Raw genomic sequence first — 15544 nt, 5'->3', positions numbered from 1 at the left:
GCACAGGCTGGTGACCACCAGAGTTCCAGACTTAAACGCGGCATGGCAACGGTTCTGGCGAGGTAGCACATGAGAGAGCTGGGCAGTCCACCGGACAGTCAAGCAACACTTCCGAAGGGCTGGATCCTCAAAAAAGCATTGAATAGTTGGTCCCACTAGTCCAAGGGCTGAAACACTGCTCAGGGTCTTCGGAGATCAGGCAGAGGATCAGGATATCCCCAGGCCAGACACTGGAAAGGATGCTGGGCACTTCAGTGGTCTTCTTTGGGTCATTAACCGTCTGCTCTTCTTCAAAGGATTCTTGGCTCCAATGTAGATCTGAAGAATAGCTGCAAGCATCCAGCTCTTATCGAAAATCCAAGCTTGAAGCAGTTCCAAGCGCACCAGTGGTAACGATCTGCACCATTCAAACAGCCAACAGTTGTCCAATCATGGACAAATACTGGTTTCCCACTCACCCGAGTAGCAGAGTTTCTATTGCCAGTGATGAGGTCTGGGACTAGATACTCCCGGACCCCTTCTTGGTCCACACACAGACAAACACAACGGCTCACTAGCCCATGAAAGCAGCAGCTTTGCCGGCCAGGGGCAGGACCTCATAAGGACTTTCTTTACCAGATAAGGCCAAACTCCAAAATGGCCAAATCACATTTTAGGGCTCTAGCCACATTTAGTAGCCATACGCGGTAAATGTTAATGTGGCACACCGAAAATAATGCTTACATGTTAGAAATGTAACTGCTGCCACTATCTTATCTTTAGGCACATATAAAAGTAAGCAAAAATCATTTGTGTAAAAAGCTAGGGGTTACAAATGTATCCGCATTGCACTGCACTGTGCTGTGTGCAATGTTAAAAACACAAGAATTTAAAAGGGAAAGACAGTTTCACAGTACTTATGATCTGAAGGACTGATCAGTTTCCCCATAACAAGTGAGCAAAAGGCAATTCAAGTGAAGCTGAAGGTTTAACCTCCCCTCAATAAGTCTGGACAAGATTAAAAAATATCAAAAAGCATGGGATTCCATAGGAAACTATGGAGGGAGAGTTGAAAAAAGAAAATCATTTTTAACAATGCTTCTAATGAAATGAAAGGCCTCAAGGCTTTTACGAGAACTCAAGATGCTGAAATCATAAACATACAGATCCGTGCAGAGCTAAGGAAGTAGCCGTCAACCAGAGCCAAGGTTCCTGCGAAACAAGGGAGGGTCATCACAGTGCAGAGAAGGCATGAGATAGCAATTCCAGGACGCTGAATTATACTCCCATATTACAGTTTAGAAGAGCACAGCCGACCATTGTTAGCTAGGTGCATGCAACTATAAACCAAGAGAAATCCATGCAGAATAACTCAGTTGTGTCCCCAGTGATAAAAGAAATGATAAGACTCACATTAATAGTGGCTAAAATCCTAATAAATACAGAGTAAAATAATTTCAACCACGGTCCCATGACAACGTGACCCATAATTGGCAAACACTGTCCATTCATTAGGAACCAACACCGGTGGGACACCTGCTTTACTCCCTACTCATACACCCAGACACGAGACATCATACAAGGCCAAGTACAACGAAATCACTCTGGCTCATGGCCTAGGAATAAGGAATGGTATATTTTCTTAATTAAATGCAAAGCAGTCTGTGGCCCTCTCTCACCCTACTGCTCTCTGGCTTATGTCTTGAGTACAAGTCAATTGTCCAAGGTTGATTAGCACACCACCAACCAATTAGAGTCCCTGGTGCTAAACCACACAGCAAATTATGTGCCAACCAATAATTTGGGGTAGAGATGATGTATTTTTATTTTTTCAATTTAGAGGTGGTCACAGGTGGAGCCATCATATTGTCATAACCCAATGAGATGTTTTATACATTTTATTTGTAGCCAATTCCCTTAACCATTCCCCAGTTCTGTAGGTTTTGTGCCATGATGACGTCAGCCGTGACAAGTGTGGAGTATTGAATCCATTGTTTGTTTTTAATTGAGAGCTCCAAGATTATTATGCTTGCATGCTGTCCCCACTTTATTTTGGATGTCAATAAAGCTGGATTTTGCCTTGCACTTTGTCTACTTCTGTTATTTAGTCTGGTTTTGACTAACTGCATATCATCTGGGTAATCTGGGACTATCCTGGGCTGTTTTAACAACCATAAGAACAATTTTCAACAAACATTTGCATTTTCAGTTATGTACTTTTCCGATTTACAGTAATGATTGTAATGCTTCTTGTATTTCTTTTTCATGTTATGTGGCCTTTGTCATGGTCTGATGCTCTAACTTTATTTTCTCTTCTGTCTGTAATAATAGAACCATATATTTGTATAGTTACATTTATTTTTGATTGCTTTAATTTGATCTTTGTAATTGGGCTGTAGAGGAGCAGACATATAATTCCGCAGGAGATCCCCCTAACCTCCCCTGTATTGGAAACATGAGACTATGTCCTGTCTAACACTAGCTCTTGGACCAATATTGCGAGTGCTTGAAAGCCGGTATCCATTGAGACAACCATATCAAACGTACCCTCGAGTTGCTGATAGCCTGCATGAGGACCTTCCTAATGGAATATGAGAAAGAGCCAAGAAAATGGACTGATGACATCATAAGAAAGTGTGCACAAAGTCCTGAAATACTGAATGAAGACAATTTATGAATCCTAGAGAAGAAATGACGAAGTAATGAATGAAGTGAATCTTAGAAATGTAGAGAAAATGGACATTGGAATCATGAAATAAATAAGCCAAGAATCATGAAGAGAAAATGGAAGGCTGTGTCGCAGTAGAATAGCAGGTTGTTGGAGCTGCGTTGGGAGGCTGTCAGGCCTGAAGTCGAGGTCAGCTATCTACGCTGAAGAGGAACCTGTGTGTGGAGGATGAATCCTCTCACAGTATGGTGCAAGAAAGAACACAGGAGATGCCAAGTCTTAATTCATTTAAAACATTTAAAAACTTGCAGAATTGTGGTCTCTTGTCACGTGAGTCAAGGCTGGAAATAGGGGTTGAACTCCAGACACAATAGTGAGTGCCCTCACTCCGGTTGCATTCTTAGGACAAGAATACTCTGCAACGCCAAGTACAAAGAGAATTTCATGGCAGAAGGCATGGGTGATGAGAGATGTTGGGATAATTGGGTGGTAGGGGAGCTTCATGTCCTATCTAATTGCACTTGGGTCTTGGCTTACGTGCTGCTAATTGAACCAAATGTTCCAGACATGGCACAAGTGTGCCAAACCATTTGGATTAGTCCATATAATGAAGGACTTTATAGGTTAAGAAACCAATGAAACACTGTGTAACTGATTTTCTTTAACTGACACATATAAAGAGGTAGTCGTAAGTTGTTCACCTGACATCTGAAAGCCAATAACAAACTTAGCTCCTATATGATTGTATATCTAGATGTGTCCCTTAACCAATCCCAACCCTTGATAGGCTTATCACTATTGCCACGTAGCATGATGTCATTCTGATGCATAAATGAGTATATAATTGTATTTTATGTGGAAATCGCTGAGAGTGAGCGTACGTCCGTTAATTTTCATTATAACCTCCCTGTTTTACATAATTGCTAATAAAACACCAACATTCCATTTTCTTGAGTTTGTCCGGTTATTTGGAATTATTCTGGTGTAATCCCATCCAGTCACAGATACATGTTCCAAGGGCCATATGCTCAGGGCTCTTTAACACATGTTTTTGTGGTAGAATGGGATGGCTGGTGAGTTGGGGCCTTTCAAGTTGTGAGCTGTGGGACAGGGTTAGTTGACTTCAATGTTGACAAGACAGGCGTTTTCCAGATATGTGTCAAATGCTTTTTTGTATTGGCATAATGTCACCATACTGCCTACGTAGCCATTGCCTTTGTTCGTTGTTGCCTGGTTTAGTGGTTATATACATTTGAAGATGAATTACTTTAAACTGCTGTGTTTTGTGGTGTGCATGTGTGATATTCTGGGTTAGTAACACTTGTAGCTAATGTCTGAACTATGTGAAATGGCTAGAGGACAGCTCTGAGGATTCTCTTTCCTGTAAGGGGTTTGGGATATTCCAGTGTATTCTTTAATGTCCGATCTGCTGTGCTGGGTTTTGCCTTCCACTGTTGAAATGCAACAGATGTCTTCAAATGGCTTATTTATTTATGTTTATACAGGGGTTGACCTTCATAATTTTGCTGTCATTGGTGGTATCTTAGTCACTGTGGTGTTTTCTGTGTCACTCATGCAGCAATGGACTGACATTTCTTCATTATAATTAGGTTGTCGAAGTTGGTGAAGTGTATTCTATGACAAGCTGTTCATCTGTGATCTATGTTGAGCACAGTTCGGTGTCTTGTAAGCAGTCCAACTTCTTTCGTGTCTATTGCATATTACATTTTAAGTGTGTGATGTGCAGCATGTTAGAGAGCCCCCTGAAACATGAATGTGCAGATGTATAACTTATATATACATAGATCATACTTGTATATCGTATTAAAGAACACACTGTGCAACTTTTAAAGCAATACATAACAGTTAACACTTTACACCCGGCTTGCAGGTTGTCATACTTAATACATTTTGATTTAAAACGCGGACTTTTAACCATGTAAACAGGATGGGTCTTGGGACCTCTTTGTGTGTTGGGCAGTACACACTTTATTTCTCTTGCACCTGACCATTTCATTAGCATAGTTATGCAGGACGGGTGTACAGATGAGCATGGATTTATGATTGGATGTTACATTCATAGGTTGAACATGTCATTACTTTCTCGCATGTTTTCATGTGTAATAGATGTGGATGGGTCTGAGTCTGGCGTTATGGGGTATAGTTATTTCCCTGTGTGCTTGTGTATGTATGTGTTGGGTAATGTTTCTATGAGTTGGATAGTATACACTTTTTTACATTTGGACAAGGACATATAAGTAGCACGGTTATGTGAGGGCGTGTTGTACATCTCATGCGTAATGGCTTTTGTTCCAGCAAGCATTCATTTGCTTGTGCAAACAATATGGCAGAGTGTGATGTGTGTGGAGTTGTCTTGTTGTATGGGATCTACATTCTTCCATGTTTTTTTGGTGCTGCAGGTACTTGTATGTGTTGCGTGTTTTAGCTCTGTATTACTTTCGTCCATTCCACCCTACTGTGCCTCTGTTCCATGTTGGTTGTGCATGTCTCTGTGTGTTGGCTTTTAGAAAGCACATTTTTACTGCCATCTACTTTTACTAAGTGCGATACGTGTGCCAACTATGAAACATTTTGAGATATCATGGGATACATATTGCATTTTGCAACCTCTAGGGTTAACCAGGGGAAAATGTTTTTAGCAATCTTTTTTGGCATGAAAATGTTGATAGAAATTCACCAAGTTTAGTAGGAGGTTGTTTTTTTCCAAAGCGAAGGTGATGTTTCCGTCCAAAGGTGGTCTTGTATTTTCATCTCACTGAAAAGATCCATCTTCCTGTGTTTTTCCTCCGCCTTATCCTAACAAGCTGCAGATCAATTTTCATGGCTAGACCCAGTGCGGGCTCTCAGCAACTATGCTACTACTCTTTTTATTACAGAATGGGAGCCTGACGTTTGCCCTTTCATCTCAGGTGGATGCTTTTTTGCTATTTGTTCTGAAAGCTCTTTGCATTTCTAATCTGCCTTTCAGATGGGCCCCACTTTATTCAGAGGGAATCCTAATCAGGTAGCACCATTTGCTAAGATACCCCTGTACACCAGTACTAGGCTGCATGCAAATGAACCCACACGGAACCCAGAAAACAATATCACACAGTAGAAATAGATGAAAACACAAACAAGTGCGTAAAACAGGTCTGTGAAGAATGCAACAAGACATTTCTATAACTTGAACTGCAAAACAGCAGCACATGGTCCAATATTACTTAGACCAAACAGCAATATCATGGAGAAATGGAAAAAAACCAAAATATATGCTGCATACCTCATCAAATTCTGCATATGAATAGAGTTGCCTAAGCTAGGCAGACAGGTGGACTTGTCATGGCAAAAAGTACTCACATAATTGCTTTTAATATTCAGACCAAATTAAATAATTCCCTCAGACAAGTGCAACACATTACAAATAAACGTTAACTCTAACTACACCACTAATTCACAAAACGTTCTTTGAATTTTGGATGGCTCACTTTCATGCTATACTTTTTAGCAAGTCTTTTGAAGTAGTGGTGTAGTGTGTGTTAAGGTTTGATTGGTTTTGCGATGGACTTGCTAAATTTTATACATTCATTTTGTTTGAGAGTTGGTACCTTGGCATTGGCATTCCCAACATATGTAGAGTTCATATGATGTTACCTTTGGATGAGTGTACCTGAACCTGTGGAATCCCAACATTTTCAGACTTTACCTTTTTTAAGTTAGTTCCTTAAAGGGGTAGTTCACTCAAAAATGTTATTATTTAAAAAGATTGGCCATAATGAAAAATATATATAAAACATATTTTTACAAAAATTCCTATGTAACATTTTTGGGAAATGAGCCCCAAAGTTTGCACTAGGAGGCATCTATTTTTATACCTTCTAGACAGCCTCTTGATTTTCTGTAAACTCTGTTCTCGTGGCACAAATCAAGCAAAAGCCTTTCGCTTATTGCTGCCTGAGAGCAGAGAATACTGTCAGGCTGCCCAAGATTGTGGCGGCAGGCGGCCCCTCCATCCTATGTCAATGAATTTCATTAATATAGAATTGCGGCAGCCTGAGTATTCCTAATTGCCCTGACTTTCATTTTAAGTTTCCAGCACAGGAAACTTAAAAAGAAAGTAACAGCAATTATGAATACTCTGCCGGCTGCCATAATATTCACAAATACTGTGCTTTTCATTTTAGGTTTCCTGTGCTCCCTCGGTCCAGGTGACCACAGAAAACTTAAATTGAAAGGCACCGCAATTATGAATACTCTTTTGGCGTGTATTCCTAATTGCCGTGACTTTCGTTTTAAGTTTCTTGTGCTCCCCCAGACCAGTGGAGCACATAAAACATGCAATGAACGTCAATACAATTATGACTACTCCGCTGTACAGCGATTGCAGCAGAGTATTTATAATTGCCTGTACTTTTGTTGTAAGTTCCCAGGAAAGCTTAAAATGAAAGTCACGGCCATTATGATTACTCTGCCGTACGCCGATTGTGGTGGGGGGTGGATTGTTTAAAATTGCTGGTACTTTCATTTTAAGTTTCTGGGGAAGCCCTGGAAAATTAAAACAAAGTACGGGCATGCTTGATTAAATATAAATAGAAGCAGCACTCGCCAGGAACACAGGGACAAGCCTCCAGCTTCAGCCTGTCAGCATTCTCTGCTCTCCAACAGCAATAAGCAAAAGCTCCTAGTAGGGGGATTTTGCTTGATTAGTGCCGTGTGAGAAGCGTTAACATGATCACAGGAGGCTTGGTAATTTCACAAAATGTATGCCTCCTAGTCATTAAAAACCCTGACTCTGAGGCTCATTTCTCAAATGTTTTACATCAGAACTTTAGTAAAAATATTGTTTATACATATTTTTCATTATGGCCACTCTTTTTAGACAATAGCATTTTTGAGTGAACTACCCATTTAACTTTTTTTTAAAAAATGTGCCCAACGTTTTTATGTATGTTAATTCTTTTTAAAAGAATCACGGTTACTGCCAGATCAAAGGTGAAGTCTACAAATGTCAGGCATGCCAATGCTAAGACTATTTCCAACACTCTAAAACAAACTAAATCCATTGTACAATTATTGGAAATGCCAATGTTAGGACAGCTTCAAACGCTCTTAGCGTGATTCCGTTGTTCATGTTTTCTGACAGAAGGACACTTCCCTTAAGAGCACATTATTCTGTTCAACGGTTGGTTCAGTGCACTTTACTGAAAGATGTCCTTGTTTTATGCCATAGCATCCACCCTAGTGACAGTTGCCTTCGTAGCTGTTGAGTGTATTCTCCTCAGCCACTGCCTTATTTTCTCATCTTTTTAAAATCTTTACAGTGGGCCACCCTATGTTTTACCAGGGGCCTTTCTCTGTCCTCTTCCAGCTTTCTTGGAATGTGTTGAATCCTCTCAAGCGTGCAATAAAACCTGGGAAAAGTGATAAAAAGCACCCCAAATTCACCTCCCATAATTGTTATTAATTTCTTTTGAACCCAAAGAAATCCTGTGCTCTTACCAGAGTAAACAGACAGTGTGTACTCTGTCCAGAGAGTATCTCGGTAGATCTTTTCAAGTATATCGCTGAGGGATGGGCTCCCCTGCTTTGTAATGCCTATAATGCTATGCATAAAATTGGTGTTGTTCCCACTTCTTGGTAACAGGCATTTGTTTTCCCTATATTTAGAAAAGGCGACAAAGGTGAACCCTCTAGTTATAGACCCTTTTCTTTGTTGGATGCTAGCTTTAAAATTACAATCTTTGGAAATAAAAATGTAACTAGAATAACGGATTAGGTTAATGGTAATGTGGTTCTAGCGAAGGTGAATGTGGGCTTTTTGTCAAGGGCTAGATGTCAAACATCAAGTGCTGAACTCATGCTTATTGGCAACAAAATCAGTATATATTAAACAAGAGCCTCTATCGGTATCTTATGTGGACTTAAAGACAGCATTTGATGCAGTCAATAGTTATGGGCTATTCTTAACGGAATGGGTGTTCCAGCAAACCTGTTAGTTCTTATTACGTTACATAGCGAAAACTCAGCAGTGAAAAGATTTGATGCTCAAGGCCAATTAACTACTTTCTTCCCAACAACTTGGGGCATCCAGCAGCGGTGCTATTTGTCACCCCCTGCTTTTAAACTTTTTAACTAAATTACTGTACATTACTTTCTGTAAACTTAATCTTGTTGTCCCATAGGTGGAAGCAAGGCAAATTCTACGTTTGGGTTGAGCATATGACTCTGTTCTCATTGCTGGAAAGCTGCAGGCATTGCAGTCCCCCAATTATGGTTATACTAATTACATGGCTGATGTCGGTCTTTTTGCAAATTCAAACAAATCTGCAGTGACTGCAGTGAGACTTCCATTCTACCAGGAAGATCACTGCATGGTGTTTTTACACCAATGGCTAATTTATTCCCGTACCAACATTGTATGATTATCTTGAGGTAAGGTTCACCTAGAATCTGTCCCCAGTTATGCATTTTGAGAAACAAGTGCATAGGATGAAGCAGTTAACTTGTGGAATCTTTCAGTTTGGGAAAACCTACAATGTCTAGCTAATTGACCTCATGGTTAAACTATCTGAGGTCAAAGTAGGGCTGTGTCGCTGTTTCGGGCAAGCATATGGCGATAAGAAAATGGTGCCCTTCCCCAAGTAATGGAAATACAGCTTTGCAAAAAGCTGTCGATCTCCTGAATTCTACTCCACATTGAGCAGTCCACAATAAGTGGAGACTAGCTATTTGAAAAGACCATTATGCTCGGAGTCCTGTGGCATTCTTTTTATCAACTTGAAAGAATTACTCTCATATGACAGAAGATCTTGAGAGCTGTTTATGGCAGTGATAGAGCAATGAAGGTATCTTGGTTACAACATGTTGGAAGGAATTATTTTAATGTAATGATATTCATATTCATCAACATCATATTAACCAACCAAGAAGCACATTCACACAAAGTGGTAATCCAATATGATTTACTGGTTAAATATCAAAATAAGAGAGAAGAGTGAGAGTTAGTCAAATCAAGGAACACATGCTTAGAAACAACTCATCACAGATGAACTTGAATTCGTCACCATCAGGAAAATTATGAATTTTCATAACAAAAGCTTGTTCTGATGCGATCCCTACAATAGGGCTATGGTAAGGTGATCGATTAACTCTGACAATATCCTTGGGAACAATGCACATTTTCATTTTTGCATGGGATGTTTGGAGTTACTGTTGAATTTTATAGTAATCTGTCCAAAATATGAAGTGTCACTGAAAAGGCTACTGAAACCATTATTAAGGGAAGCAGGATAGGACAAGTGTAAGCTCTCTCCTCTTTTTGCTTGGATCACACACAATGAAAGCAACAGGTCATTATTACAGTATTTACATATAGCATTGAGTATTAGAACTGCATGAGCTATAGGGTTTATTTAAATACAATTATACCTGGTACTTTTTTCTCATGACATATAGTTGTAGCTGGGGTTTTTATGCTTTGCTCGATCCAAATATTGATTGTATTCATTGTAGTTATTGTTACTGCAGGATATGTTTACTGATATTGTTTTTATTATGAATGATGTGGTTCTTTGTATTTCTGCTTTTATTGGTGCTATGGTACAAACGACATAACATTTTGACTGACTGACTGCTTCTAGGAGGTTAACCATGTCTTTATTTTTAAAAAACGGTTTTGGAGTGTATCTATATTTTTATTCTATGCCCTATAAATATTTGTCCATGCCCGTTGTTCCAAGGTGGTATGATCTGTATACCATGTAAGCAAAATGCATGCTAGAAGCTGTGGGAAGGAGTGCTGGGAACCTCATAATGCTTGAGGACAGGAAGTGACTTAATCTGTCATGTGTTCATCAAAACCACTACCATTGTCCAGTAATCAACCCGCTAGAAAGTTCCAGAGAGCATGTGATCAGCCTGCAATATTGATTGTGATGCAGAGCAGCAATGGATGAACAGTGTTACTTTTCTATGCGTTGTTTTCCTGTCCTGAACATTTTTAGACAGTAAGCTTACTTTGCGCAAAACAGGCTCTACGTTCCACAGCTCGCATTCCTCATGTCTTCAGTGCAAAAGCAATTTTTATTCTTCGTGTTTGAGTTTTGCATGTCCAATTAACATTGCACAGCGTGTCTTTGCCATTACCTTCAGTGTAGCAATGTGCACCAAAAGTTATGGACTGAACCGCATTTAATATTAGTAAGGGATAGGTTAATGGGTTAGGGGTGTTAGGAGAATTATTAAATGTTAATTTATGTTTCATTGCACTCAGTCCATATTACTGTGGTGTGTTGCAACCTGGCAACATCAGCTGTTATGCAATGCCAAATTCAAACCTCCCTTTTAGCTGGCATGTACTCTGTACATTCACAATACTGACTTGCACCAGATTCAGCCGTGAGTCTCGCACCTGAACCACACACTCTTGTTGACAAATGGGATCAGTTTTAATTTTTGTGGAAACTCAGAGCTTCAGTTGAAATTCAGAGTCTCCTTTTCTCTTTCAGCCTGGAAGATTTACAATGGCAACTGTTGCCTACGAGAACTGTGGGAATACTTAGCACCCCTGTATTAGCGAGAGTTGCAACCTCTGTGACCATTCTTCTCACTTGTCTTAGTTATTGGTGAACCATCACACTCTTTTAACAACACTTATCCACTTTTGGCCGTCCTTTTTCCAACCCTCTATGTTTTAAACCCGATAAAAAATGTAATAGCTCATACCCGGTCCTTTCATGATCAGGACATGCTCCAGGATCCGCTATATGCCGCTTTGAACATTTTTCCATCACTGGATCTCTGGACATAGCCTGGTGTCCAGATCCAAAATGGAAGAAAATAAAAAAAGGTTTGGATTTAATTTGCATCCCTGCATCTCCATGGACCCAATACAAATATATCTCATATTTATATTAAGCTGAACTTTTTTTTAACTAAACCACTTAACAGCCCAGGATGTAGTTTGCCTCATCTTAGGCAACCCATCATGATGGGGACAGCGGTGCCACTTCTGCACCATCAATAATTGAGGACAATGTACTTGCAAGGAAGTTACTGCCACTTTTGTCCCATATCTTTACAGTGGTGATTGTTTGTCTTTTATGCAACTAAAGAGTAAATTAAGTATGCATAATGCTCAATACAAATGAATGGACTCCATCATCGTTGAGGTAAGGACATGTGACACTAATGTAAGGTGAACATACTTAGAATTATTTTCCTGATAAGTATGATTTCCTTGGGGTTTGGTAGAGGTGGGTACAATATCTTACATTGAACCTGGCTAGACAGAACGACATACTCCTTTATGATTTTTCAGAGGGCACTGTTGAGATGGGGCGGTGCCCACTATCATCTATTGTACCCACCCCATAAACATATGTGTGTCCATTTAGAGTTGTTTCCTTCATTTTAGCTTTGTCGTAATATAATTCATGCACCAGGAGAATCAATGGTCTTGGCTGAAGGGAGTCAAGGAAGATCATTTCTTTGGCCCATAGTAAGCAATACTTTTAGCAATGTGCACGTGTATTGTACATAATGCTAGCCTATTATGTTTATACCAGACAACATTTTTTTAATGTTTCATAGCTGACATGGAACTTTGAAATGTGTAAAAGTTGGCTTATTTAAATCTTATTTAGCTACTATTTGTTAGGAATTGTGCTCATACAAAATCTCACATTTGTGTTGCCAACACAGGAAACGACTTGGGCAGGGTTCTGCGCTGGGGTGCTGGATATAGTGGAGAAGACCCCTACTCTATTTTAGTATCAGTGGATGAAGCTGACAATGTACTCATGGACCGCTGGACCATCCTTTTAGATGCTCAGGAAGTTGTTGATAGCACCGAAAATGGCATTTTGGAGCCTGAACCGCCAAAGGTATTCACATTTTTGTTTACTTCTAGTTTGGTGTACAGGGTGGTCAGTTGAGATGTGGTAGCTTATGTTTTTATTCACTTTCATTGCCTTGCCTGTGTTATAACCTGTTTAGCCATTGAATGTGGTGTAAGTACCTACAAGAGTTTTGCCTTTTAGTCTTTAGCACTGTGCATCCCACATGATAAACCCCTGTAAATAAATAAAACTGCAGCCAAGAGCCACTTGCAACTTATGAATTGTGCTGCTAACTCCAATTGTTGCCACGATCTGTGAAGCAACATGTAAAGAATATAACGGGTGGACTACACAACTCCCATAAAAAGAGTGCTATGAGTAATTTTGTAACTGGGCCGTATATGCGGCGTGCAAAACTTAAAGGGAAATTTGTAAGTAAGTGGTGCACAAAGGTGTGCCTCTACCTGGAGAGTGAAGAGCAAACTCCAGGAGCATTATGACAATGGAAGGTAAGCATTGTACAAATAAAGAAGAAACATACCATTTCATGAAGAATGAATTCAGAAGTGGATTGATTTAAAACTCTTTGAACGTTTTTCTTGTATGGAATCTGGGGTGTATAGATGTTGCCAAGCTCCCCTTGCTTTTGTCATATTTTCCCCATACGTAACACAACAGTTAGTTGCCCTAAATGACAAGACACATTAGAAGTATATAAACTTTACCACATGTTAACGACATCAATATTGGTTTGGTTAAAGATCTAAGAAATCTGCCCAATAAATATTGGGAGAAATTACAATTAAAAACATAGAAATGTCGATAATTAAAGCAAATGTTTTTGTCAGAAGAAGGTTACAGGTAAGGCCAGGCATACCCCGGCATTCAAATTGTTGTGCATGTGGAAGCATTTCTTGTCTATCCGTGTCTATTATCTATTTAAACCCATAGTTTTGTTTTTTACCTCTGCCACAAAAATAACATACACACACATATTTATATTCGCTGAAAAAACTTTAGTTAAAGTTTAGTTAAGTTGACCAGATTTATCGCAACCAAACCATTGATATTCAGTGCATTTGCAAAGTGATGACCGGCTTAACTCAGCATGCTCACGTTGATGTCCCCTATAATGCTGTGTCCCCCCATAATGCAATTTTGTATTTTATTGTGAATTCCTTCTGTTCAAATATATATGTGCTCTTGGGCTGTGCAATGGGAACGCACTGAGTTAAGCCGGTCATGACTTCCCAAATACACTGATTTTCAGGTGTTGTTTTGCAGTACATCTGGTCAACTTAACTACATTTTAACTTAAGTTTTTTCAGTGAATTTCAAGGGTTTTGTTATACCATTGTTTTTTCCTGCACCACTGGCCAGTGGCCTTCGACTGTGCCTACTGTATTGTTCACCCAATATTTCGGGCCCACTAGCTATGGCCTTCGGCTGTGCCCACTGTATATGTTCCCCATTTTTTCGGCTCATGCCCACTCTATATTTTAAAGCAGCAGCAGGCCACTAGCCATGGCCTTCGTCTGTGCCCACTGTATATGTTGAACCAATATTTCAGGCCAACTAGCCAGGGAACTTCAGCTCTGGTTAGTGAGCACAGCATTTGCCCATGCCCACTCTATATTTTAAATCAATGCTGGTCCTCTAGGTATGGCCTTCGGCCGTGTCCTCTGTATATATTCCTCCAATACTTTGGGACCTTCGGCCTTGCACACTCTATTTTAAAGCAGTACTGGTCAACTAGCCCTGGCCTTCGACCAGCTCCACTTTATGTATTCCCTCAATATTTCGGGGCCCACTACCCAGGGCCTTTCGACCTAGCTAGTTAGCGCAGCCTTTGCCCATGCCCACTACCCAGGGCGTTTGGCCCCGGCTAGTGAGCACAGCCTTTGGCCGTGCCCACTCTATCTTTCAAAGCAGTACCAGGCCACTTGTCATGGCTACTTTCCACCCCCACCTCACTGTAGCTGTTTAGAAAATTCCTATTTTAACTTTTTTTCTTGTAACCATGGCTATAATATCAATGCACTGCAAATTGACACAGTTATTTGTAGTTGCTGATAGCAGCAGCAGTTGTTGTTAAGATGGATTTCTAAACTCTGACCTGGTGGGCAGATGTTTAGGAGGCCACCCTAGTTTAGTGGAACTGGGGAACATTCTGGACAAGACAGACCAATCACAGTAGCTTGGCAGACAGTCAAGACTAAGTCTCAGGAGGTGTGAGAGTGATCAGAAGCCCACAATGAGCACACACAGTAGAACTCCACAGAATACGCTTAGACAAGTGTATATACAAATACATATACATTTATTGTAAGCCTTAAAAATTAAACCAAATAAACCACAGTAATACAAAACAGTTACCACACACGCCTTTCACTATTTGACTTATATACAGTTACATCACAGCCACAACCTGCAACAGAAGGGTAGGTTAACACAAATATGGCATTAGGCAGTTCTTCAGAATCGATCCCTACCTTAAGCAGTCCAGCTCTACGAAGTGAGGAGCCTTATGCTCAAAAGTACAGTGGTGTGTTGAAAACGTGCGGTTGTGCAGATAACATTTATTTTGCGTCCCACTCACTATCCACACTTTGTAATGTATAGTCTTAGGGCCAATTGTGATTTTTAGCATGCACCTTCTGACAACCCAACCCAAAAATGTGTTGGTTCTTTATTCTAAATCTCAGGATCTCCTCCCTGTCAATTATTTGCTGAAGCATTTTCTCATTAATGAAACTTCTTTCCTGCTCAAGTGCTGAAATGGCTTGTATCATTTCAGAATGCCCATTTACACAGAAAGGTACCCATGGCTATTTTAGAAAGTATTGTAATGTGTTTTGTTTTTTCTGTGTTTATCTCTGAAGTACCATTCTGCTTGCACTTCTCTTTGTTTAAATAAAAGTGCAATGTGTTTTCATCCATTTCTGTGTGGGTCCAAATACACCTCCATATTTGGTTTCTCTTTTTCACCTTGCATTTCACCCTGACACATTAGAATGACAGTGACACTAGGCACACAGCCATTCTAAAGAAACACTTC

The 15544-nt window shown here is 40.0% G+C and overlaps 1 protein-coding gene across 3 annotated transcripts in view; it reads left to right on the top strand.

Moving 5' to 3' along the window:
• The window catches only part of DGKQ (diacylglycerol kinase theta), a 1656676-nt gene that overhangs the window by 1513201 nt on the left and 127931 nt on the right, over positions 1–15544 (top strand). For all 3 annotated transcript variants that reach the window (XM_069626394.1, XM_069626396.1, XM_069626395.1), the window contains one exon: positions 12350–12531. In XM_069626394.1, coding sequence (XP_069482495.1) covers positions 12350–12531 — 182 coding nt within the window. The remainder of the gene's footprint in view (positions 1–12349; positions 12532–15544) is intronic.

This window comes from Ambystoma mexicanum, chromosome 6p, assembly GCF_040938575.1.
Source record: "Ambystoma mexicanum isolate Mex_15411 chromosome 6p, UKY_AmexF1_1, whole genome shotgun sequence".
Lineage (NCBI taxonomy): Eukaryota > Metazoa > Chordata > Amphibia > Caudata > Ambystomatidae > Ambystoma > Ambystoma mexicanum.
Note: the sequence above shows the minus strand (reverse complement) of the source record. Positions and strands in the feature narration are given on the sequence as shown.